General features: G+C 52.0%; 1 protein-coding gene across 1 annotated transcript in view; it reads right to left on the reverse strand.

Annotated features, from left to right (window-relative positions):
* The window catches only part of GSG1L (GSG1 like), a 205187-nt gene that overhangs the window by 66110 nt on the left and 111938 nt on the right, over positions 1–27139 (reverse strand). The window contains exon 3 of the mRNA XM_026515663.4: positions 8564–8716. Within this exon, the coding sequence (XP_026371448.2) occupies positions 8564–8716 (153 nt within the window). The remainder of the gene's footprint in view (positions 1–8563; positions 8717–27139) is intronic.

Here is a 27139-nt window from a genome sequence, read left to right on the forward strand (position 1 = left end):
CACACGTGTCCCATCCACTGATAAACGGAGAAACCGGATGTGGGGGATCTGGGCCATGGAATGTTCTTCGGCAGTAAAAGGGAACAGGATGCTGACACCCGCTACGACACGGATGAACTGTGAAGACCTCACGCTGAGTGAAAGCAGCGAGTCATAAAACACCACATGTTGTATGATTTCGTTTATACGGGATGTCTGGAAGGCAAATCTACGGGGACAGACCGTAGATGAGTGGCTGCCCAGGGCTGGCGGGCTTGGTGGAAACTAAGAAGTGTTAGTGGGTACAGGGTTTCTTTTTTGGGGTGACGACAAGGTTTGAAAATCGCACTGTGGTGATGGTAACTAAAAAGCATTAAATCGTACGCTTACATGGGTGAACCCTATGATCTATAAATTATGCTCCGATAAAGCTATTTTAAAAACAATTGAATGAAAAATCTGATTTGGGGCTTTCCCAGAAGGCCACGCATCTCTCTCCATGGCAACCAGGTGCTGCTGAGGGGATGTGCCCTCCCGTTTGCCAGGGTCCTCACAGTCACTCTTGCGTTACATATAGCTGGCTTTACCCACTGATGTCACCCACACTGTCCCTGTGGGCGCCGGATTTGAGAACTCTGATCTGGAGTGACAGGACCACAGGAACTGAAAGTACCAGCCTTGTCCTCCCATCTCCCATGTGGCCCTAGCCACAAAGAGCCCCGGGGACCAGGGCGGCCGCGGCACAGCAGTGGCCTGCACGGACCCATGCAGTAGTACAGCACGTGGGCTTTGAAGCCAGAACTGCACTCACCAGCCCTGTGCCTCAATTTTCTCAACTGTAAAATGGGACATAATGATAGCACTTACCATCACCGGCTTCCACAGGGGTGATGTGTTTAGAAGTCTAGCACCTAGTAGATGCTCAGTGAATGGTAGCTACTGAGCCCATAGTTTCCTGTCTACACTTCCAGATTCTCAGAACTTCTGAAATCCAAAAGCTTCTTTGTAAAACTTATTATGGACCTAAAACCTGGCTTGGCCTGAACTCACTTAGCAAGAAAGCCTGACCTGAATGGATGTGAAGCTACTGATGGTCTTTATTTATCCCCCGGCATGAATATTCATGGCTTTTTACTGCAGAGATTGGACCTGTGTTTGTTTACAGGGTGCAGCCCCTGCCCCTGCTGCGGTGTTAGGTAAGGGACGGTCTAGGAGTCATGTTACCTTCCAAAATCTGAAAAGTTCCGGATTCTGGGACACTTCTGGCTGAAAGGGTTTCAGGGACTGGGACCCGTAGAATGATGACAAAGACTAAGCCCCGTCCCGTGTCTGTCTGACGTTACGTAAGACCATACAGCAAAGACAGGAGGGAGACAGCCCCCCACAATTCTGCAGGTAAGACTTGTGGTAGGCCAGGAAGATGGGAGCTCAGTATGCAAATTAAGTTCCTTTCCAGACACAAAAGCGCTTCAGTGCTCCCTGCACACTTGGGTTCGGGGGATGAGCGTGGCACTGGCCGGATCAGCTCCAGAGATCGGAGTCTGGGGAGCCTGGGCGTGGTCACAGGAGGCGTTGGAACAGGGAGCTGGAGAGAGGATCTAAAACTCATCCAGACTCCCCTCCCCACGGAAGCCTGCAGGCCAGGCAGGCCCAGCCCCCTTGCCAGTGCTTAAGGTGCTTGTCCCAAATCAGAGAAGACCGCCGAGGCCCCTCCCTCCCTGAAATGTTACCAGTGCCACCCACCCACCCGAACAAAACCGATGGCGGCCAGCTCAGCTGCAGGCACAGCTCCAGTCTGCCCATCCAGGCCCCTAATAAAGAATCTATCTGGCCTTTGTCCTCAGTTCTGAAGGGAAGACTCTACATCCTTGGGATTTCCTGAGTGATTGAGGTGTTTTTGTTATTCAGGAGCCCCTGGATCACACCTGAGTTTTTGCTAAACTCAATGAGATGAGAATGAGATGACTCAAAATGGGGGCTGTCACCAGGCAGACCCACCATGTGATCGGAGGGTAGGGCTCAAAGCCAGCCCTAACATCAGCCTGCAGGGGGTTGGCTGGAGGGTTAGAGGAGTTCAAGTACAGGGACAGCGATCCCATCAATCCTGCCTACTCTGGACACCAGGCTCAAGCGAGCTTCCTGGTTAATGAACACACTGATGTGCCCCAAGGGCGATGCACCCCGATTCCACTGAATCAGGTGGGCACGGAAGCTCTGCATTTGAGGCCCTCCCAGACCTCACCCTTAGGGTCTCTTCTTTTGGCTGGTCCCGACTGCCTCCTTTACAATAATACTGTAATCGTAAATATAGCTCTTTCCCGAGTTCTGTGAGTCGTGCTAGTGGATTATCACAGGGGGTTGTGGGAACCCTGAATTGTCAGCTGGTCAGAAGGGAGGCCGGCCTGGGGTAAGCGGAACTTGTAGCTGGCATCTGAGGTGGGGGCAGTCTTGCTGGGGACCGTGGCGTCTGAGGCTCACTCTGGGCGACAGCACGGGATTATATTACGGTGTGCCGGTGATAGCAGAGCACCCCCTCTTCGCCTTCATTTGGTTTTCTATGCCAGATGCCGTCAGTCCCGCCTGCAGCGTGGGTTAGCATGGTTCCTGTGCCCGTTAGCAGTTTCCTTCCTCGGACACTTGCTTTCTTAGGCAGAGAAGATTAGAGATTCTGGAAGGTGAATGCCTTAGGAGTGACTCTAAACCAGTGCCCGACAGGAGCTGACGAGGAAATTGTGCTGCTTTCTCAGCCCTTGGGTGAACAGTCCTGAGGTGTGTTCGGCACAGTCTCTCAGAGAGACCCCAGCAGGACTGAACCCCAGTCGGCCCCAGTGCTCACCTGCTCATCGACACTCCCTTTATTGACTTTCCCCCCTTCCTGTCTTCCTTCTCTACTCTCCCACCGTGCTTCCTGGGATCACTTCTCAAATAAGCTACCGGCACCCAAGCCTTCATCTTAGGATCTGCTTTGAAGGAACCCAGATCAAGACCTCTGCCATTCCTGGGGCTCGGAGTCCTTTAGCTCCAATGCCGACCCCCTGCCAATCTCCCAACTTGACAAGCCATTTGGATTTGCAGTCAACCCGTTCATCTGGGCAACCAGTTACCTACCACTGCATAACAATCCTACTTAGTCCACACCATGGGTATGTCTAGGGACCCAGGCATGGCTAATCAGAGTATTTCATTCTCTGGCATGGAGACTGGTCCAGGAATGAGTCTATGAACCTAGCTGGTCCAGTCATTGTCCTCCTTAAAGTTTTGCAGGAGCTGTTGTAAAGGAGCTCTCTCTACCCCTGGAATCTTACATAAGACTGGGGCTGCTTGTGACCATCCTCTCTCCACATGGACAAAGCCTAATTGAGACTGAAGTCAGAAGAAAGCAAAATGTGGAGATATAGATTCTTGATGACGTGATACCTGGATGCAGCCATGCCTGAAGCTCAACCACCATGTATTTTTCAACTACATGAATCAACAGATTTTTATCATCATCCCCTTTCTTCCATTAGCTAATGTGATTGGTTTCTTATCATTTACAATCAAAAGAATCTTTAATAATATGGAAATATTTATGTCTCTGACGTTGACTCTGCATTTTAGACACAAAAATACACAAAAGTACTTGCTTTCTAAGTTATGGGCGAGAGACCCAGTGTGACCAGGGCAGAGAGACTGAACAGAGGGGGTTATCAATGTGGGATTTTTTCAGCACAGACCCAAGAATTAGGGTATCAAGAAATTCATCCTAAAACAATATGTGATGGTTTACGGTGGGAAGTTTCAATCTCCATGCTATGAGAAGCTCCAAGGTCCCTAAACCTCTGTCCAAAGCACATTGTGGTGTCCACCTTGTGGGCCGTGGAACTGCTTGCTCCTCAATTCATACCTAGCTCTGAAAACGGCTCCTGAAACCCAATTCCAAACAGCAACCTCACCTTGGCCATTTTTTGTTTTACCGCAAAATTTCCTTTTCTCATTGCTTAACAAAATACTCTTACTGACTTCTCCACAAGGTCTGCTTATTCCCCAGAAACCATTATGTTCTCTTTGAGCCCCAGCAGTTTTTACTAAAAGTCCACAGTTGGCTGGATTGTGCAGGGATTCTCCAAATGACTTTGTGTTCTTCCTAAGTAGATCGGTCCCATTTTTCAGAGGAATTGAGGAAGAACAGACATTTCCCAGCCTGTTCTCACATCCCTTTGGGGCTATAAGACTCTAGTCCCTGGGGGAAGAAACTCAGGGAGTTCCGTCCTCTCCAGCACCTCTTGGCTAAAGCCACGGGATCCAGCAAGGGGCCGCAGGCGGCTGGAGCCACCCCTGGTCTGGAACCAGGTCTTGCTCAGTCCTGAGAGCCCGAGAAAAGCTGTGGCCCATTGCAAGGCCACATCATGACTTTCATGGGCCGCATGCACTTTTGCCTCCACGGGCCTGTTCCTCCATAGAAGAAATACTAAAAATCACATTTTATGACTACAGTGCTAGAAAGACAATTATGATCCAGTCTAGATTCACTGTTGGGTCTTCATTATTACTAATTTTTTTTCCTTCTGCTTTGAAAAGCAGTCAAAATGAAAACATTTCATGGGTCCCTAGAAGTACTGTGAGCTCTAGGCTCTGGGCCAGTGGGCCAGCAACCACAGCCCCTGTCCCCAGTCCTCGGGGACTGATCCCCATCTGTACAACCACCTTCTGCCAGGAACGCAGCCCTGCTGGGCAGGCCCTGCCACCCTGTCTCCATTCACTGAAGAGTGTGACCTCTCGGCCCCCCACTTCACTGGGACAGGGCTGGTCCCCGGGGCCACGATCCACCCCTCAATATATTGGAAGACAGCTGAGAATAGTAATAACAACATGACAAGCTGAAGTCCCTGGTGCTAAGCTCTGCTCAAAGCGCTTTACATGGCAGGCTCGGTCGGGGGTTTCACGACTTACCAGCTACACGACTGCAGGCCACTGGGGGTGCGCGCAGTGTTAGACCCCTCCTGGCAAGGACACCATGTGGCAGGCTGAGCCCAGTGCCGGTGCTCCTAGTATCTCAGCCAGCACTGGCACTTATGAATTACCAGAATCACTTGGTTCATTTTAAAATTGATTATAATAATTGGTTCAAGTAGGGGCTGCCCCAACTGTGCTTTCCCCTCTATCCTAGAAAGTGTTGACCTTGGGCTGAGAACCCCTCTGTGTGAGCTAGTCTGGAAGCGTCAGAGCCCAGCCCTCGTGGCCCACCCCCAAGGACTCCGTCAGCAGGCTTGCCCACTCCTTCCCCTCCCATCAGAGCAGGCCCAAAGCCAACCTCCTCCTCCAGGCCCCCCCCCCACCCCTTGGCCTGTTCTCAAGCAGCTCTGGAAAGGCCAGGGGCTCCCAGGCCGGGCAGCCTCTCTCCTGGTATCCTGTTGCCCCCATTTATCTTCTCCCAGGCATGAATACAAAATCATTTCTCTCTACCACTTCTTACTTCAGTCTTATGACATCTTCTGGCTCACACATGCTTCTTAGTTACTGTTTTCTGGAGACTTAAAAGTCTTCTCCCTCCAGCCCGGTCACCCCTACAGCTCGATCCTATGAAAAGAGCACAGGGCTTTGAAGCCAGCAGAAGCTGGGTTTAATCCTGGCTCCACAATTGACCAGCTGTGTGACCCTGGGCAAGTCAATTAACCTCCCTGAGCCTTGCATTGTTTATCTGTCTAAATTACTGGAGACAATCTTATTTTCTTTAGCAGTGGGGCTCTGGGGTTGTTTTTTTGTTTTGTTTTGTTTTGAGGGGTGAAAATTTTGATAAGCCCTTTGAGGTAGGGGAAAGATCGCCCACCCCTACCCCATGAGAGGTCTGCTTGAAGACCTGGAGATGGCTGTCTTGGGCTGCCCACCAGCCTTTATTGTGTGACTGAAGTGAGCAGGTTGAGGGGGAGGGCTGGGTGCTTGGGACAATGAAAGGGATTCTTCGAGCTCGGAGAGGGGAAAGAAAAGGTGAGACCACTAACAAGGGAGGGGAGCCAGCATGTCACAGCCCACCTGCTCCAAGCGGACCCATCACCTCCCACTACCTGCTCTTTTCCCACCTTCTCCATCTCGGTGATCCAGAGCTCATCCCGTCCCTGGCCAGACGCCAGCCAGGGGATACCGGGTCAGAGGCTCTGGCCGTCTGGACCTACGGGCCCCTCCTCCGAATCATGTTTCTGGCTGCATCAGGTAAAATACATAGGATTACAGAGCACACCAGTTACATGGAAATACAGTTAGCAAAATATTCAAACAAGTGTGCGGTACAGGAATATATGTGCTTCTTCCTTAACAGACTAGGTAACAAGACTCCGCAGAAACTCTAGTAAGCATTACACTTTTCAATGAACGCGTCTCAAGACACCTGCCACAACTGTAGCGTGAGAGCAAAAACACAGATTATTATTGGTGACGACATAACAGGTGCTCCCCGCTCCTGAGCTTTGTTGCCTCCGTTCATGGTTGAAGGACATACTGCATGTCAGTTACAAGTTAGAGAAATAAGGCTGGAACTTTTCCCCCACCCAGCTCATGGACCCCCTGAATTCTGTGGACTCCACACTAGGAAGCTCTCCTGGGTTCTCTGCTTTCCATACCCACCAAGCTCTCTTGAGCAGTCTGCAACCCTGCTGACTTCACCTTCTGGCTGGACAGAGGGCATGTGTGCCTACATCCTCTGTTCCCACCCCTGCCCTGGGGCAGGGCCGCGTCCTTTCTCAACTCCTGGCCAGTCTCCTCACCTCTACTCTTGCTCCACTCCGCCCATGCCACAGCCGGAGCCCTCCACCCCAAATGCACACCTGACCCTATCCCCCTCTGCTCCGGATTCCTAATGGCTCCCTGAAGCCTACAGGGTGAAATCTAAAGATCACTGCAAAGCACCAAGACCCTCACCCAGCTCTCCCGCCTCAACTCTCAATTCTCCTGCTCTCTCTCTGCCTTCCCACCATTCTGAACAACTCGGGAGTTTCCAGAATATGCCACCCCACTGGGCCTTTGCCCTTGCTGTTCCTTCTATCTGGAATGCCTTCCCCAAACTGTCAATCAGGGAAAATCTAACATTTTTTTCCCAAGTCTCAGCTCAAAGGATGTCTTCCTCATACCCATACCTCACCATCCCCACCCCACCCCCACTGGCAACGTGGGTGCCCCTCCTACAGGCCTCTCACCACGCCCAGTACAGAGGTCAACCCACCATATTCTAATTGTTCGATGAGTCTGTCTCTCACAAGATGGCAAACTTCAGGAGGGTGAAGGTACGCCATTTTTCCTTTGACTCCCCCAAACGTACAGTGCGACAGGGCCTGGTCCTTTAGGCCTTCTTTGACTATTGGTTGAGTAAACGCATACAGGATGGTGAGGGGGAGAACAAAGAGGTCCAGAATAGTCCATGGCCCGATAGCGAGGAATGGTGTGACCAAGAACCAAAACAGACACTATGCCATGAGCGTCTCTCTTTTTCCTTGTTCTCCTTTACTATGATGGCGAGATTTCCACATCTGGAGAACGCCAGGTCACGAGTGTTTTGATCTGTGGAGAGCGTACTGTAATCTCTTGAATTCAGCTCTCAATCTTTGAGGGATCCCTCTGTTATACACACATACTTCAATTAGGGGGGATTATTTCCCTTACCAAAAGGCTCGTCGTTTCAGTTTCATTAAATAGAGGGTTCTTCCAATGCATGAAGAATGGGATTAGATTTATAGAAATTCAATTTACATTTGGCTTTTTAGGAACAGATGTCTTACATAGCCAAGCCACCACTCTAGCTGTCAGGCCGCCTGAAGTTATGGTTTATAGGCTCCTTTTACTCCCTCTGGCACATTCCCTGCTTAACCCCTCATGACCTGGATCTGTTGAAACAACTCTGGGCACCTGGCCACCTAATCCAATGGCCTTTTCTTGGAGACGTCTGTCTCCACCTCCCTGAGTCCTATCACGAGGCTGACCACCCCATTCTCCCTAAAGCCCTCCAAATCCCTGGCTCTGTGGCCTTTCCGCACAATCTCTGCCTACCCCACACTAGTCCCCAAGCTTCCACACCTGTTTGCTCCCTCAGCTTCCACGTGAATGTCTCAAAGGCAAATAAGCTAGAGCAGATGAGTGATGTGCCTGTCACCCCAAACGGGCTCCCCCTTTTATATCCCTATGGAAGACACCATCATCCACTCATTCTAATAAAGCACCTCTCTCTGCCTTGTCCCACAAATACCATCCATCACTAGGCCATGTGGCGTTCAGCTCCCAAATACATCTCAAGCTAATCCACCTCTCTCTCCCGCACACGTGAAACTCCACTGGGGCTGCAACTGTCCGTCTCTGTTCATCACTAACAGCCCCAGTACTTATCCGCACAGCACCTGGCACGTGACAGATACTCAATAACCACCGAATGGGTGAATAAGCGAGCAAATCCCATTTTATGAACTGCAACATGGAGGCTCAGAGAAGGGAAGTGAGTGGTGCAAGGTCACCCCGGGTGGGGGGAACAGCCAGGCCTCAGCCCCAGGGCGGTTTCCGCACCCACAGTCCGCTCTGCCGGAAGCCCAGGTTGGGCTCCAGTGCCTGAGGCCGTCCGCCTTACCTGACAGCACCGTGAAGACAGCTGCGAAGGCGTTGAGCTTGAGCCCGTCGATGACATTGCTAGAGTGGAAGAGCTCGAGACACATGAGGCTGAAGCCAACCACCAGCAGGAGGATATAGAGCACCTCGGAGACCACCGACAGCCACAGGACCCCTGCACGACAGGGGCAGAGCGGCCGTGAGATGAGGGACGCAGCAGGGTGGCCCCGCCCCGTGTACCTTCCACCTCACGCCCATTGGTTGGGGGGCCCAGATGAGGACCGCAGTTCTAGGGTGTGTCCTAATGACACAGCCGATCACGGCCACGTCCTCTGCCCCAGAACTGGTTCAGGCGCCCAAGCCCAAGTCAGTGGGAGCCCGGCGCTCTCGGGGTGACGCTTACTAGTGCGGGGACCCCTTCTGACCGGAGAAACCACCGTCTTGCAGCGGAGTCTCTCTTTCTCTTCTCATCTGGTGGATGACTGCTCCTGGGAGCCATCTGATGGCCCTGAGGGCACCCGCCTTGGGATGAAGCAGACACTTGTTTCTGAGCAGAGTGACGGGAGGGTGACATCACCGGGCCAATCACCAGCCCTGAGGGCTTCCCTGTGGTTAAACGGGTCAGGGCTCCATTCTCTGTCACCCGCAGCTACGAGCATACACCTACATTTTCATCAGCCCTGTACCCTCCTCCACTTTTTTCTAGAAACTACTGTAGCTCCTGATGCAGCTTCAACTTCGTGGCTGTCCCCGGAGCAGCCATGTTCTAAAGAGGGCCTCCCTTACTGCACATAGTTGATTGGTCCGATGTGATCATGTGACCTAGGATTGGCCAATCAGAGCCCTTCCCTAGCAGTCCGCGCTGGGAAGCACAGAGGTGAACAGGAAAACGCGCTCTGAGAGTGTGAGCCTTCTGACAGTGTGAGCACCCGGTTCCAGCCGTTCCTGTAGGCGCACTGCCCCTCTGTCCTTCCAGTGATTTGGCTCCTCAAATCTTTGTATACCCTCTGCTACCACAGCTCCCTTTTCTCCCAAAATTTCCCAATTTGGGTTGCCATCATTTGTCCCCTAGTTTAGGGGGCATCTTCTGCTCCTCCCGCCCCACATTATCCCCCCACACCCTTCTTCCGACATGGCTTTCATTTGGAAAGGCCCTTCCCTCCTCTCGGTCTGTGTAGTTCAGTTGCAGCTGACACATCCTGGCTCCACGTTCGGGCACATGACTCCTATCTAGCCAGTCAGAGCTTCAGGACCCCCCTGACCCTAGTCATTGGTTCAGGGATGAACCTCTCTATGCCTCTGTTTCTTCACCTATAAAACAAGGACAATAATAACACCTATTTCATAGTGTTGTCATGCTGTGAGGAGTCCATTAGACAGCCATGTGAAGAGCTTGTGTTTAACATCTAGTGACAGATCATTTTGTGCAATATTGCTGTTGTTGTATGAGAGGAATGTGTCCCCACCGTGTCCCAGGAAATGGAGCCCAGAGGCGCTTGAGTGAGGTCAAGCCTGGAGAGACAGTCAAGAGGAAGAAATGCAATTATGGGAGCAGATCAGATTTCTGAGAAAAAGGATGGGCAGAAGAAAATTAACACATCACATGACTTACCTTCCAAGCCACCCCAACCAGTGTTAGAGCAAGGCCCATGCTTTAAAGAAGGGGCTATGGACCAGGCCTGGCCAGTCAGAGAGGGACATATGACCCAAGTTGGTTCAATGAGAGTTAGCTAGAGGGCTTTTGCTGGAACTATTGGCAAAGAAAATTCCTTTCTTTCTACTAGGTTTGAGCCTGGGAGGGTGGAAGGGTGGAACTGACTGGGTCACCAAGGGGCAAGGGCCTTCCTGAAAGCAGAGCCAATGCCAAGGAAGGCAGAGCTGAGATGGAGGAGGATTGTGTCCTATGACATTGTTTGAGCCCCTGGATCCAGCCATGCCTGAAGCTCCGAGTCATGTGTTCTTTCAATCACATGAACCAGTTAAGCTCTTGCCTTTGCCTAAGCCATTTTGAGGTGGAATTTCTATCCCTTACAACAAAGAGTCCAGATCATCAGCTTTTCTGTTCTCCATACCTGTCAAACATGTCCTTCCTACCTCTCTTTCTTTATAAGATTGTTCCTTCCACCGGGAATGTCCTAGGGACATCCAATATATACTGCTTAGTGAATGAAGCGAACAAACAAAATTCTCAGTCCTTATCTGCTCCCGGATGAAGAATTCAGATTCTGAAACACCCACTATCATTCCTAGCACAACGGGCTTTTAGAGCTGTGGAGAAATTCTTTTTTTCTTTTCTTTTTTTTTTTTTTTGGCTACAAAAATACCACATCTCCTGGGCAATCCCTTGGATTTCTGTAAGAGAATAATGTGCTCTTGGCAGCCTGGATGTTGTTAAAACACCCCCAGGCACGGCACACTCATAGCCTCTGAGGCCCTTCTCTGGCCCAAGGCCCACCAAGGCAGCAGGGAGGAAGGCCGGAGATGTGGGGCGAGCTGAGCCACACTAGGAGGGCGGCAGCTCCTGCGGAGGCCTGGCCTCCCTCCTGGCAGCCTTCACCTCTTGCTGCTGTTGCCCTGGTGGCATGCGGAGGCCGCCGCTCACCACGGTGCTGGTGCCGCGCACTGACTCAGTGCCTCCCCCCCCAGCACCCCTACTCCCCCCCCCCGGGGGGTGCTCTTATCCCTGCCCACATGGGCCCGGCCAGGCCTCCACCCCTCCCACCTCCCCTCACAGCAGCAGCCGGCTGTGTGCTTTCAGATGCGCTGAGAGGCGGATGGGGCGTCAGGGGCCGAGATGCTCAGAAAATAAGTAAGTTAACTGTGGGGAAACAGGCCCCAGTATCTCCAATGCCTGGTTAGGGTTACTTAGGCTTCTTATTCTCTCCAGATTTATTTCCCTGTCCTGCCTGCCCCCATTCCCTTGCCGCTCTCCCCTGGGGCATTTCCTCCGTACATGACTTACACGGGACTCCTCATCTCGGTGTCTACTTCTGGGGAATCTGACCTCAGACGCTGGCATTCATCTGTTAACCTCCCCACACCCTTACGAGGTAGTAGGTAGCACCCACTTTACAGCTGAGCAAACTGAGGTTCAGAGGGACTAAGCACGTGGGCTGCGCAGCTAGATAGTGGTACAGTCTGGCTTCAAACCCAGGCCTCTGTGACTCCAGGACCCGTCATGGCTATAAGCTGGCAGCTGGAAGAGCCATTTTGAAATCCTATCATTCTCCGCCCTTGGCCTGGTCAGAGGGGCCCGTTTGGTTTGGGGGGCACAGGATTCCCTGGCCACGGCTCTCATCTCCATGCTCTCCAGCATGCCAAGCAATTCCTGAACCAGGATTCCTGCAAGGGGGTGGCCACCGAGTGCGATGGGGAGGGGCGGGCTTCAGTCCTCCGTGATCCCGAGGCCAGCTGGCCACCAGGTGTTGCGGGGAAGGAGGTCACAAGGAAGAACAGACAGGTGTTGAGGACTTCGGAAGCCAGTCTGTGGAAGGTGTCTTTGACCCATGAGGCAGAGGCCCGTGGGGCCCGCAGTGTCTCAGCAAGGGAAGGACCCCCCTCAGGAGGCCCGCTCTGGAAGGATGCGTGGGTGGGGTGGCCTGCTAGAGGTCTCTGCTGCGCTCCGAGAGAGACGATGGTGGCCTGCCATGGCCACGGTGGGGGTGAGCACAAGCGGAGAACCCGATCACTTCGGAGGCATGGGCTCAGTGGACTCTGACCACGGATGTGGTGGCAAAGGACAGGGAGGAGTCCAGAGTGGGGCCACTTGTCCAGCTTGGGCAATGGAGCAGACGGTGAATGTTCTTCACTGAGAATGGGGTGATGTTAAGGCAGGAAGACAATGAGGTTCCACATCAGTTGCAGGACCTCAGCGGGCTGTCAGGGACGTAGCGGGAGCTCGGGCAGAGACGAGCAGGCATCAGCGAGACGTGGGCACTCACTCAAGATCTACCCTGACTGTCAAAGCGATGGTAGCTGGAGGCACGAGGGTGGTTGACGCGAAGAGAACGTGGAGCAAGAGAGAAAAGGGTGAGAGATGGATCCAGGGGAACATTGGTACTCAAGGGGAGGGGTGCTGGGGAGAGGGCTGCAAAGGCTGACACTGTGGGTGCCCCACTGGCCGCTGCCACCGCGCTTCCACACACACTGCCCCCTGCTGGCACAAGGCTCTCTGGGGTCCCCAGAGCCCACTCCCTTCACCCACCTTCACAGCAGGCTGGACTGGGGGGCCATGACACCACCCTCCACCCCCAGCTGCAGCCCTCAACCATTGATGGGAGCCGCCAAGTACCCCAAGTGGGTAACACTGGGGGGTGCCATCCACACATCTGTGTTTCCTACTAGGGGAGAGGTGGTATGACACCTGTCTCGGCACAACACTAAATTGTCTGTATCAAAAAGTGAAAAAGCTACTCAGTTCTCTGTTATTTTTAAAATTCTTATCACCTCAATCAAAAGAGTCTCTCTTTGGTGCTAATGTGTCCTTAACACCTTTCTACCACTCGTTAATTGTTTAAAACTGAGAGAGGGCTCAGAATCTGTTCCTAGGCAGACTTGAAGGACATTGAGACAATTTCCTTCAGGGCTGGTGATTCTCCACCAACCCTATCCTCTCCCGTCCTCCCCCAGCCACTCTGCCCTTCTCTGCCCTGCTTTGTGCCCCAGGGGCCTGACTCCTAGGACTGCACCCCCAGGTTCCCTGGCCATCTGGATGAACAAGGAGGGGCACCGGCTAGAAATCGGGGGGTGGGAAACGGAAGTCAGTGTTTCTGTGCCCTGCCCCTTCTCTGGCAGAGGCTTCATTCTCTTCCTAGGACCACAGCTCCCAAGGTTTGTGGGAGCCAAGAAGTTGCAGCTCCTACACTGTTCCCACCCTTTCTCCTTCCCCCCCAAGGCTGGTAATGGCTCCCCTCTGTTGCCAGCCTTCGGGGGCCTCCAATTCTCTTGGCCCTTCCCATACCTCGCTAGGGACTTTTTCATTAAAGTGCCTTCATTTGAACCATTTGGGGGATTCTGTTTACTGCAGGGACCCTCCCTGACATGTTGTGGGTTTTGGCAAGGGAGCCAATTAGAGCAGCGATCTGAGCCAGGGGTCTCAGTGTGAGCCCCCAACCCACAGCCTCACGCAGGAACATGCGATGCTAATTCATGGACCTTGGGACCTGTCTGTGTCGTAACGAGCTCTCCAGATGATGCTGACGAACCCTCAAACATGGGCACCACTGATCAAAAGGTCCCTTTCTAATGTACGTGTAAGAAAGTGAGTCAATTCCAGGGGCGCCTGGGTGGCTCTGTCAGTTAAGCGTCCAACTCTTGATTTCTGCTCAGGTCATGATCTCAGGGTCGTGAGATTGAGCCCCATGTCGGGCTCCGTGCTGGGCATGGAGTCCGCTTGAGATTCTCTCTCTCTCCCTCCCTCTCTGCCCCTCCCATCCCCCTAAAAAAAAATGAGTCAACTTCAGAAGAAGATTGAGTCCATGATCCCAACCCCCTAAAAAAAAAAAAAAAGAGTCAACTTCAGAAGAAGATTGAATCGATGGTAGATGATAGGTGCTGGCGTCTGGCAAACACAGACAAGGTGGAACTTGGATAATGAAACATCGGGAATCACCGCATAGGGCCTGGCCCGCAATCAGTGCTCATCACGATTATTCGTTTCATGGATACAAGCGCGTGTGAATAAAGGAAGTCAGAAAGGACAGTGGGCTGGCAGCCTCTGACCGGGATGATGGGGTCTTGCCTTGGTGACGCCCAGAAAGTCTCAGTAATCACAGAGACGATTGTTTCGAGTCTCTGAAACTTGGCACGAATGCCTCGATTTGTAGCCGAGAACTGGTGACCTCCCAGGGCAGAAGAAATGAAATGGCTTCTCATCAGGTACGGGGCCGTGGGGTGACAGGTAATCCTGTTAGCTGCACTTTTTGCCTTTTTAAAAAACAGCTTCATAACACCAACTCTGACCCTCCATTGACGGAATTGATGGGTTTGCAAGAACAATTTCCCTTCCGCCCCGGCCCCTCCCTTGCTCAGTTTCCAGGGCCCGTTCGGCTGAGTGGGAAATCACAGGTGGGAACCGTGTCTTGGATGTACGACCTTGGCCGGGGGCCTTATCCCTCTGTCCCTCGGTTTCCTGATTTGAAAAATGGGCATAATAGACTTGTCCTGAGCATTAAATGAGACAATATCTATAAATCACACCAGCCTGACACTTGGGAAGTATTCAAGAAAGCTAAGTGTTACTATCACTTCCTAATAAGTATCATTATGAGCAATTAGAATAATTATAAGTGGCAGTGGGGCACAGGTATGAAGAGCACGGAGCCAGGCCGGGTCACCTCGGTTGATGCCCAGCTCTGCCAGGCACTAGCTGGGAGACGGGGCAAGCAACACGCTCCCACTGAACCTGTTTTCTCACTTGAAAATGGGGGATAGATATAGTACCCACTTTGCGGGCTGTGTGAGGACAAAGTGAGTTAATTGATGAGTAAAGTGCTTAGGGCAGTGCCTGGCACACAGCAGGTGTTCCATAAGCGCGAGCTGTTACTATTATTGTCTTTGTTGTTATTTCCATGGGACGTGGCCAAGGAGTGGGCAGCCTGAAACAAGTGGCTTCCAGCCGCTGGACAAATAAAACCCTTCTGGGGAGCAGAACTGTTGCGAAATCACGCAAAATCCCGAGGCACGGCGGCATTTCAAAATAAAACATTTTCCCCCCAAATCCATCAGTTTAATATGTCAAATCAATAAGTCATGCGGTAGCTGCTGGCTGTGGGCTCGGAGACACGCCCCCTGAAACCCAGCATGTTAAATCATGTAAATGACGTGGGCCGGGACCTCTGGGGCTGGAAACGGCTTCATGACAGCCGCGGTTTGAGGAATGTCAATACTGAAGCTCAGAGGCGGGGATGGTCAGGGGCTGGGAGGAGAAGGCCAGAGGCCTCGGGGACCTGCAGGGAGGGGTTCCAGAGCCCACGGAGCCCCCCCGCCCTCCATCTGCAGATGAGACATTAGCCCGGAGAGGAGTTAGGATGTGCCCACGTCACAAAACCGGTTGAGGGCAGATTGGGGTGGGGAGGAGGGGGCCCATGCATCTCCCGGCTGCTTGATGTTGCAAGACTGAGGAGACAGGTAACCCTCTGAGAGGCGCAGGGGTTGAGGATTGGGGGGTGGGGGGAAAGGAGCTGCCCCGAAGAAGAGCTGTGGCGAGACGGATGGATGGTGGCTGCACCGAGTGTCAGCAGCCCTGAGCTCCAGCCGACGCTGCGGGACCTCTGAAAGGCCCCTGTGCCTCTGCGGGCCTCAGTTTCCCTCCCAGGAAAACAAGTGGATTCTCAGACAAGCTGCCAACAGGCCGAATCCAGCCCACAAAAATGTCTTGTTTGGCCCACACAGTATTTTAAAAATATCTGAATTCATTATCAACATTTAAAAATAGGAGACTTCACATACAATTTCATCCAGGTTTCTGGATTCGTGTGCAAAACGGGTGCCTGCGCAACACGGGACCCGCATCCCCAGAGGATGCTGATTGTGGGGCTGAGCCCCTCAAACACGGCACAGACCCTACCTGGTTCCCTTCACCCTTTCGTAGCTCCCGTCCACGCTCTGGTGAGTCTGTGAGTCTATAGCCCCCTCTATACAATGTTGTCGAAAGCCATTTCTCTCCCTGACTCTCTACAGCGAAGTAACATTTTAAGACCTTGCACGGTCCTTGTTGATATCTCCATGTAGGAGTGAAATATCCAGCAAACCCTCACCATCCAGCTGGCCTCAGGGATAAGGGAGTTTCCAGCAAATACCACGCCACCCCACCCCACCCATGAGGGTGCCAAATTTCAAAGAGTTAGATTAAAAGGAAAGACAATTCAGCTCTAAAAATGTGCCCACATCGATATAATGGAGCCAGAGCACGGATCTAAGAGCGATTCCCGAGAGTCATCTTGTCCACCCTGGCCCCACATCCTTTTCACGAAGGCCTGAGAAGACTGGTGAGTCGCCAGTGTCACGGCACCAGGAATCTTCCTTCGCTGAGTCAGACAGAAACTTTTAGGCTTGGACTGGGGGTCATGGTGGCGATCTTCAGCGGCCACTCTTGTAGGATGTGTAAAAACGTTGGGTAACAGAGGGCTTGGGAAGAGAATGCCATTCAAATGCCAAACAGTGTGAGGTTCTGGAAACACGGAGCCTGGGTGGGACTGTTTTCTGCATCACCATCTTTTCTAGAGCATTCCTCTAAAGCCTCGCGGGGGGTCCACACACCAGCAGCAGCGGCAGCCCCTGGGAGCCTGTGGGAAATGCAGATTCTCAGTCCACACCCAGACCTGACTGACTCAAGGTCTGCATGGTCACCAGCTCCCCAGCATCCGGATGCACGTTCAAGTGTGAGGAGCGCTATTCTAGGGGATGAAGTTCTAATGCCCCGATGCGGCATTCAGTGCCCTTGACAGGTGCGTGGGTCCTGAGCAGCCCTGCCCACCTCCAACCCTCAGCATGGCTGCTTGCTGAACATTCCACGCCTCTTGAGCCTCAGGTTTGGCCCCAGCCCCCAAAATGGTGTCCTTTCTGGGGTCATCCGCTTCTGAATAACATCCTGCAAAGATCTCCACATCCTCGTTTCCGGAACATGCCAATATGTTACCTTACAGGGCAGAAGGGACTTCGCAGATCTGATTAGGATCTTGAGATGGGGACGTTATCCTGGATTATTTAGATGGGCCCCATGTAATCACGACCATCCTTATAAGAGGGAGGCCAGAGGGGTGCCTGGGTGGCTCAGTTGTTAAGCGTCTGCCTTCAGCTCAGGGCATGATCCCGGGGTCCTGGGATCCAGCCCCACATCAGGCTCCCTGCTCCACTGGGAAGCCTGCTTCTTCCTCTCCCACTCCCCCTGCTTGTGTTCCCTCTCTCGCTGGCTGTCTCTCTCTCTGTCAAATAAATAAATAAAATCTTAAATAAAAAAAAAAAAAGAGGGAGGCCAGATGGCCAGAGTCAGGAACAGAAGATGGGACAACAGTGCAGAGGTTGGAGTGATACGGGGTTAGTCACGAGCCAAGGAATGCAAGCAGCCTTCAGAGGCTGGAAAAGGTGAGGAAATGGGTTCTCACGTGGAGCCTTCAGGAAGGAACGCACTCCTGCCTTGTAATGGATTTTAGCCTCATAAGGCTCATTTCGGAATTCTGATGCCCAGAACTGTAAGATGATAAATCCATGCTGTTTCAAGTCATTAGGTTTGTGCTAATTTGTTACAACAGCCATGAGAAACTAATATACCTTCTTTCTTCAGAGATGGTCACCTCCTCCAAGAAGCCTCTCCTGACCACCCTAGCCCCCGTTGTGGCCCCCAGACCGACCTCAGCAAAGAAGGCAGTCTCTCCACCACATCCAGGTAGATGCCTTGCGAAGGTGGAGAGAGCCTGGACTTGGGGACAAAAAGGTCTGCATTTGACCTTGGATCTGGACATGCGGACAAAGAGGCCTGGATTTGACCTTGGATCTGGACATGCGGACAAAGAGGCCTGGATTTGACCTTGGATCTTTATCTCAACCTCTCTGAGCCTCAATGTCTTTGGCTATAAAATGGAATCAATGCTACCAAACTTACACGTCCTCCGGACAAATTAAATGAGATCATGGCTGCAAACGCCTTCCCCCCACCTGCCCCCCCATCTGGTTCCTGGCACGTTGTAGGTCCTCAAATGTGGGTGTATCAAGCTGACACTCCGGGCCCAGAGAAACGAGTCCTTCCCCTCTGAGCTCATAAGTGGACAAACCAGTTGATCACTGGAAAGGAATCTGACAAGGCCTTATTGCCCCCAGAGCTCCGCAAAGCTCCAGTCCCCGTCAATTTAGAAATGACTCTAGCAGACATGCCCTTTAGAAACTGCTCTGTTGGAATCCGGGGACAGTCACTGAGCGTTGGAGATGTGTCATGGTGACCGTGGCCTTCAGCATCAGACTGCAGTGAGTTTTCTTCCTCTTTAGAGCCCAGAACCTGGCCTTGGAAATTAACTCAGGCCCAGAGGCTGGGGCCTGGGGAGGGTGCTGGTAGGGGGAGTGTATTGGGAAACGCTGAGACAGCTGAGGTTGGGTTCTGGCCCCCAGCCCCACACTGGCCCCCCATTGTCTTGGACAAGTGCTCTCATGTCCCTGGGCCTCCCCTTGTCCCCAAATGGGGCTGCTGCGCAGGCAAAGGAAACAGAAGAGGGGAGGTCAGAAGTTGCAAACTGGCCCAAAGACAAGTTTCTGAGATTGTCTTGTTGTTTCTCGTTTCTTGTTGTTTTCCGGGTTTTTTGTTTCCTCTCTTTCTGTGTCTGTCGGCCTCTCTCTGTGTGCATCTCTTTCTTCCTCTCTTGGTATACGTGGTATTTTTAAGATTTTGAATTAGATGCCAACATTTAAAAATGGGAAAACCACATGAAAATCTAGATTCCTGTGGAAACCCGGCAGGCCAGGGCCATACTGCCACATGAAAACATTGGCTAGAGCCGAGGGGTGGCTACCCCCACAGGCAGGGCAGGTGCTCTGCACTTTGCCCTTCCCTATAGTATCCTGCCACGGAGGCGGACGGCTACAGCCCAGGGAATCACCCCCGAGGGGGAGCAGAGTCCTTCACAATGGAGCCTGGAGAAAGCAGTGAGATGAAAAGAAGCCAGGCGTATGCACTCTGGGGACAGACATGGTCAGGGCTCGGGGAAGATGCCAGCCAGGAAAGGCACTGCATCAGAAGGGCCTCCCAGACACCCGCTGGTTCTGACTCCAGCTGCCAGGCGGGGAAGAGTAGGACCCTTGAGAACACCTCTGTGAACATAAAGTGGAGCTGGTCACTGTGGAAGGGAGGAAAGAGGAGAAAGTCTTCCCTGCTGTGAGATACTGGTGTACCCAGTGCTTAAGGCATGGCCCAGGAGCCGGACCACCCAGGCAAACCCCAGCTCTGCTACTGCCTTGTTGTGTGGCCTTAGGCAAGTTACTTCACCTCTCTGAGGCTCAGTCTCCCCATCCACCTCTTGTGAGAATTAAAACATGTCAAGAGTCATAACCAAGGCTTAGCTCGTGGTGGGACCCAATGGGTGCTAGCTGCCCCCATTCAACAGATGAGAACAGTGAGGCTTGGAAAGCAGGAGAAAAAACTCATCTGTCTCAAGCCTGACAAAGCCAGGCTGGGTGGGTGGTGGGGAGATACTGTCAACTGGTTTATCCGGATTCAGTATTTGCCCAGGACCCCAAGACTAGCTGTGCTCTAGCCCTCTGCCTTTTGCCTCCCTGTGGCCCCCTTGCTGAATCTGGGGTCCCCTGTGGCCCCAGTGGCATCTGACCTGCCCTCCCTGATCCTGACCTAGAGAGCAAGGGTCCCTTCTGCCTTAACTCACCTGAAAAAGAGCAGTCACTGCAGCAAACGTATTTCCCGTCAGGTACTATGGGGGATGCAGAGGGGAACAGGACTTGGATCTAGCCCTCCGGGAACCCCAAATTTAACCTCAGGGGTGAGATACACCTCGATAATGACCATGTTATAATATGTCATCCAGGGAGTGGCAAGCACTGTGCTGGGCTCCTGCAAATAGAAACCCATCTCATCCCACAACTATGACCTGAGTGCTATTACTACCTCCAAGTTATGGAGGGGAAACAGAGGCACAAATTTGTTAATTACCCAGCCCAGGGTCACAGCTAGTAAGTGGCAAAGCTGGGATTCAGAGCACAGCCAGGCCAGCTCTCCCCTCATGACAAGCCTAGCTGGCCTCAAAACCCTATGTTCCAGTGGAGAAAAGGGCACATCCTGGTGCCCTTCCCCCCACTTGGGTAGCCTGGCTGGTTCCTTCCAACAAGCATTCAAGATAGGTGCTACATCTTACAGGTGAGGACACGGAGGCACAGAGGAGGAAAGTACTTTGCCCCAGGTCCCACAGCATTGGCAAGTGGCATCCAGCTTTGCCTGAGTGCTGCCCCCCCCCCGCCCCCCGCCTGCCGGCCTCCAGCTCTCTGCAGGGGTTCTGCCCCTTTTCTGTCTCTAGGACATCTGATGAAACCTAAGGACTCTTTCTCTGAATAATGTTTTTAAATGCATAAAACAAACATACATAGAATTGCAAAGGAAACTAATTATACTGAAATGGAGTTACCAAGACATTTTTTTAAAAAGTCAGATGTATAATATTAACCTACATGCTTCTTTATTAATGCATGAAATAACAAGCTCTAATAACTCCCATGGCTTCAAAGCAGCGAGGAGGGACATGGTATTTTTGAGATGTGTACAAACCCTGTAATGTGTCATGAAAACTCTGATTCTGATCGGCAACAAGGTCCCACGTAGGGCTAGGAGGGAAATGCCGACTGCCAATTAGAGGCTACAAGAGTAGAGATGTAATATTTTGCCACCCAAACTCTCGGATCCCCTGAGTTCTGTCTGCTGACCCCTTGGTAATTTCCAGGTTGAAGGAGCGGTTCTCAAAGATGCAAGTGCTCGTGAAAATGCACATTCCCAGGCTGCACCCATGGAAGCCGATGCCACAGATGCGAGCAGAGGCTGGGATCCACATTTTTGAACAAGCACCCCTGGTCGTTCTGCTGCGTGGCGCACATTCTGAGAAGGAGGGATCTTTTAAAAATGTAAATGCCATTCATATATCTCGAAATCAGGAATTGTGATGCCTCTGGCTTTGTTCTTCTTTCTCAAGATTGCTTTGGCTATTCGGGGTCTTTCATGGTTCCATACAAATTTTAGGGCTGTTTGTTCTAGTTCTGTGAAAAAGGCTTGTGGTATTTTGATAGGGATTGAATGAAATCTGTAAACTGCTTTAGGTAGTAGGGACCTTTAAACAGTATTGGTTCTTGCAATCCATGAGCGTGGAAGATCTTTGCACTTGTGCCATCTTCAATTTCTTTCATCAGTGTTTTATAGTTTTCGGAGTACAGGTCTTTTACCTCGTCAGTGAAGTTTATTCTTAGGTATTTTATTCTTTTTATTTTTGTACTTTATTCTTTTTAGTGCAATTGTAAATGGGAGTGTTTCCCTCTCTTTCTGCTATTTCGTTATTAGCGTACAGAAATGCAACAGATTTCTGTATGTTGATTTTGTATTCTGCAACTTTACTGAATTTATCAGTTTAGTAGTTTTTTGGTGGAGTCTTTCGGCTTTCCTATATATAGTATCACGCTACCTGCAAATAGTGAAAGTTTTACTTCTTCCTTACCAATTAGGATGCCTTTTATTTCTTTTTCTTGTCTGATTGCTGTGGCTAGGACTTCAATACTATGTTGAATAAGTCTCTCCCTTGCTGTAACCTTCTGGAGATTTCCCACTGCACTTGAAATAAACCCCAACTCCCCACCTGGCTTTCGAGGTCCCACCAGGATGTCAAACCACTGCACGCCCTTGAACGGCCTCTAACCCACCACACTCCAGCTACCTCAGGGCCTTTGCACTTGCTGTGTCCTCTGTCCAGAATGCTCAACCCCCAGCATTGCTTGATTGACTGCTTCCCAGCTCAGATGGCACTGACAGCTCCATCTAAAGGAGCTACCACACCCAACACACACATCACTTTCTACCCTTTGCCCTGTTTTATTTTTCATTATTTGAAATGGTGTTATCTCTTAGTTTACTTATGTGTATCCTGCTCTCCCTCCATAATGAGAGCCTCACGTGGGCAGAGATTTTGTCTGGCATGTTCAGCTCTGTCTTTGAGAACAGTGTCTAGCACGGCACAGGAGGCACTCAGTAAATATTTGTTAAATGAACAAATGAAGAAATGACACAGGCAAAGAGGACAAAGAGGCGGCCAGACTCCTTCAGCAGCAAAGCTAAGAGAGGAAAGTAATCCAAGAAGGAGGAGCCATGTTGTGAATGCCACCCAAAGGTCACGGGGAATGAGGATGGAGATGGGAAAAGTCCACAGGCTTTGGAGATCTGGGCCCTTCTGTGTGCAGAGAGGGAGGCAGATTCCTTCAGAGGCCGATGCCAAGGGGAATGGGACTTTGGGGGCTGGGATAGGTGCGGGTGATGAGGCTGGCAGTGTAGACCCCATGGACTTTGGTGGTGGGAATCAGCAGGCCTGGGGAGGTTTGCTCAGAGGAGGGAGAAGGGGAGGGCAGCCAATCTGGGGGTTGGTCATCTGGCTTCATTCAGTGAATTATTAATTCAGTTTCAGTGGAGAGGGACAAGGTGGGGACAAGAGCAGGGCTCTAGAGCCAGACAGAGTGGGTTCAAATCCCACCTCCTCCACTTAGCAGCTCTGTGATCTGGGCAAGTTATGTAAATCTTGCTGGGCCTCAGTTTCCTCATCGGTAAAATGGAATGCCAACAACATCCACCTCAAGGGTTACAGTGTGGACTCCGTGGCCTATGTGGACACAGGGCCCCACTGTGGCTCAGTGCTGGCTCTGCACCAGACCTGGAATACCACCTGGGCTGGGCTGGGGAGTCTTGGGAGTTTCCGGAGGAGGGTCCAGGGAAGGCAAAGCAGACCAAGAGCAGGGCTTAGGACCGCGAGCATGGCTGGACCACAGAGGCCAAGTGTGAAGGCCAGAACTGGGCAGAGGAAGCCACTTTATCCCGAGAGCAATGAGAGCAGGGGGAAGCCTCCTGCGGGGGGTGGTCAGATCTGGGTGTCCACAAGATCATGCTGCCCGTCACTCAGAGAGAGCAGGGAGGAACAAGACTGGCGTCCACACTGACCTGCGGGGAGACCACGGTGGGATCCCTGAAGGCGATGGTACAATGTGAGGCCAAGGTAGCCGCAGATGGTTCAGCCCTGAGAACCCCAGGTCACGCTAGTCTGACATGTGTTCCACAAAGACAAGTACCTAAGGTGGCCCAAACTCCTACCCGACTCCATCAACCCTTATTCCCACCACTCCATCACAGCGACGGTCACAGACGGAACCTACTCACAGTGCGAGGTGGGGAGGGGACCTGAGCTGCTAAGACTCCCTTCCAGGGGCTCCAATTGTTCCCCACCACCACCCGGGGGACCAATTCTTGCAGAGCAGGCCAGGAGTCTGGGGCTCAGTAAACAGACTTCAGCAGCCATACCCCTCCCCACACTCCCATCTTTGGAAGTCCTGACCTCAGGAGGGCCCCAGCCAAGACAGAGGGCCTCTGTGGTCCTTCATGAAACCACTCTGAGTGTCCGTGCCAGCTGGCTCAGCATTCTCTCACCTGTTGGGGTCAGCAGCCACCTGTGCAATGGCCTTTAACTACCCCCATCTCTCCTGACCTCATCTCCTACCCTCCCGCCCCTTGCTCACATCCTTCTAGTCATATTGGCCTCCTTGCTGTTTTTAAATGCTCAGGAACACTCTGCCTCAGGACCTTTGCACTTGTCATTCTCCCTGCCTAAAACACTCTTCCTCTGGATCTCCCTCCCCTCCTCTAAGTTTTGCTTAAACGTCATTTCTTAGTGATGTCTTCCTTGATCCCACCATGTCGAATTGCCAACAACCCTCCCAGCATTCCCTAGTCCCCTTCCCTTTTTATATTTGTCCCTAGCATGTATCCTCATTCAGCAGCCAGAAGGATATTCCTAGAATGCAAACCAAATATCCTTCCTGTAAGCCCCTCAATAATCCAGTGGTTTCCCATCACACTCAAGTTCCTCCCAGGACCGTAGGTGATCTGCCCCCATCCACCTGTCCAGCCTTTTCCATCCACAAACATACCAAACTCATTCCTACCTCAGGGCCTTTGCACATGCTTTTTCCACCTTGGCAAGGAACTCAGGTACGAGAAATCTCTTACTTTCCTCCCCTAAAGAAAGGCACAGTCCCAATAATAAATGGAAACTGTCAGCTTCCATGTCAGGAAGATGACACAACCTGGTGGCAGCTGCAGCCGTTTCCGGGATAAACCCAAGTTTCTGGAGCAGCCCGCTACCGGGATAAAGGAAGAGGCTGCAGCTTGGCTCTAGCCAACTGGTGGGAGTACGCGCCTGGGGTTGCTAGATCTTCCAACTTTTCAGAAGAAGCCAGAAATCCTGACTTTTATGTGAAATCTCTGCATTTTGAAAACATCAGCAATGCAGTGTAATGTTTTCAAACACCATGTGAGTCAACTAAACACAGCTGAGCGGTGGCAGGGCCCTAGGATGCCAGTTCCCAACCCTTCCCAGAACGCAGACACCCAGTCATAATTGAGTTCACTGCACTTCATTTTCCAGATGGTAAAAATCTGTGTCAGAGAGGCACAAGAATCGAACAAGGTCACATAGCCCTGCAAGACAGTGGACTCCGACCCAGGACTTCTGATTCTTCGCCACAGACACGTAAATCCTACCGTACACCAGGCTAGACCCCGCAGATTGGAAAAACGCTGTGCAAGTTCATGTCAGCATCGTCAAGGCATGGACAGTATAAGGGGGAAAAAATGTCTGTGGGCAGAAATCTTTTAGGGCTTATCCTCGAGGGTGCATGAAGGGCTATTCTAGAACAAAGGATGGGCTTCTTGGATCTGAGCAGGATATTCCTCTTGGCAGGGGGGAAACTAATGCATGATTCTTCCCTGAGTCTCCCTTGCACTCAGAATCTCTACTTATTACACTAGAGCCAGACGACCTCTTATCTCTTGCCACTCCCCTCCCCCCACCACCTTGGCCAAAAGGATCCTGGTTTTATCACTCCAGCAGAAGAGTCTAAAAATAATCTAGACTCGCCAACTTCAGGGGTGTATTCTCTCATCTGGGAGGCACCCACAAAGCTTTTGCCAATATAAATGGCATTTCCTTTGATATTTTTAAAGATCAGAGAATCCAGGAGCATATGCAAGCTGGGTGGGCCTTTGAGATCAGAGCTCCCAAATGCCTTGCGGTTCAGGTTAAGGAAAAAAAAAAAAAACTTTCTTAAGGAGGCCCAGGAGGTTAGGTTTCCAGATAATTCACAAAAGAAGAAAGAAAGGTCGTTAAAATCATATGGAAAAATAGATTCAGCCTCATCAGTAATAACATTTAGATTAAAACATTCTTGAGACAGCACTTCAAACTGGGAATACTGAGCAAAGGTTTTTCAGGTAAGAGTTTCTGGTAGAAGGTGGTGAAGGGAAGGTGGGTTTGCCCTGCGGGAACATTTACTTGTCCCTCAACGGCATGCCGTTCCCCTGCTTCTCAGGCCCCCATGCAGATAGGAAGGGCAGGGTGACTTGTCCTGGCCACCCGGCTCTGAGCAGAAATATGTGTCACTTTTGAGAAAATGCACAGGAAAAGGTTTTGAGAAAAGCACAGACACGTGACCTCTCTGGCTCTCACCCCTGCCTATGCTGAAATGTTGGCCTGGGACCCTGAGAGACCAGGTTTGCTTCAGCTTCTGCACCTAGTTGTTCCCTCTGGAAGGTTCTTTCCTTCTTATCCTCACATGGCTGGCTCTCTATCTCCATTCGGGTCTCAATTAAAATGTCAGCTCCTTAGACAGGACCCAGAAAGGCCCCAATCTATCCACCAATTCAAACTTTCTCTCCCCAGACCCTCCCCCACCCCCACTCTACCATCTTCCTTGTCTTTCCAGCAGCTTCCCCACTCTGAAAGGACCATATCCTTGGCTCAGTCTCCTCATCTGTGAAATGGGCCGCTGGACAACAGTTCCTAAGGGCCCTTCCCTCCTCAACGTGACTCCTGGGAGCCTGGTAGGTATGAACACCCCGTCTTCACCACCACTCCCCTCTCTGGTGCCCTGGACCAGCTTGGCATCCCTTTTGGGAACAGAACTGGCTTTTTCTTGCAGGGACCACTGTGCCGTGGTTCCCAGCCCTGGTACTGAGATGGGGCAGACCACCCCCTCCCAATTCCAGCAGGGCTGTGACCCAGGCCATGGTGATGGTTCCAGGATGGGCGTGGGACTCAAGCCGGGCCAATCGGAGCCAGTCCTGGGCCTTTGCTGAAACATATGGTTAGGAGGTGTTCCCTTGCCAGTGCTGGTTGCTCAGCCGGGGAGGACGGAGACGTGGAGCTGAGGGGGCCTCCCATGGTGACTAGGTAGCCCCCCTGAGAATGAGGCCGGCACAGGGAGGCCCAGCAGAGAGTCAGAAGCTACCCGCTGAGAGCGCGGGATCCAGCTGTGCGAGGCCAATCCCCACCCCTGACCACTGAGTTCGCAGAGCCAGCAAATTCCTCCCTTGGCTCAGGCCTGTTGGCATGAGTTTTCTGTTCCTGCAGCCAAAACAGCCTCTAGCCTCCACTGTCCTGGAAGGCTGGCTGTCACAGCCCCCGGAATGTTTGCTTATGGTTAGTGTCTCCCCGGGGCTCTGAGCTCCCTGGGCAGCGCCTGCCGCCTCTCTGCCCCTCCACTGCCACCCACAGCCTGGTCAAGCGACCAGAGGGGACAGAAGCTCCCAGCTCCGGGTCCTTAATTGGGGAGGTTTTCTGCCAGTCCTAGGAGCCTCAGACTCTGTGATCTGAGCAATTAACCTTTCTGCAGAGGCCAAGGCCAATTATATCCCCGGGGCCATCTGTGACATCCGCGAAGCCGAACGAGTGCCTCAGCCTGACTCCTTGTTTTTTATAGGACAAAAGTGGCATAATCAATCTCTTCTGTCCCCACCCCTGTTGCCTTGGTCCAGGCCCGTGTCCTTTCTTGTGCCCGGAAGCGTCTCCTACCTCCTCCCCACTTCCCG

Source organism: Ursus arctos, unplaced genomic scaffold (genome assembly GCF_023065955.2).
Source record: "Ursus arctos isolate Adak ecotype North America unplaced genomic scaffold, UrsArc2.0 scaffold_2, whole genome shotgun sequence".
Taxonomy (NCBI): Eukaryota; Metazoa; Chordata; class Mammalia; order Carnivora; family Ursidae; genus Ursus; species Ursus arctos.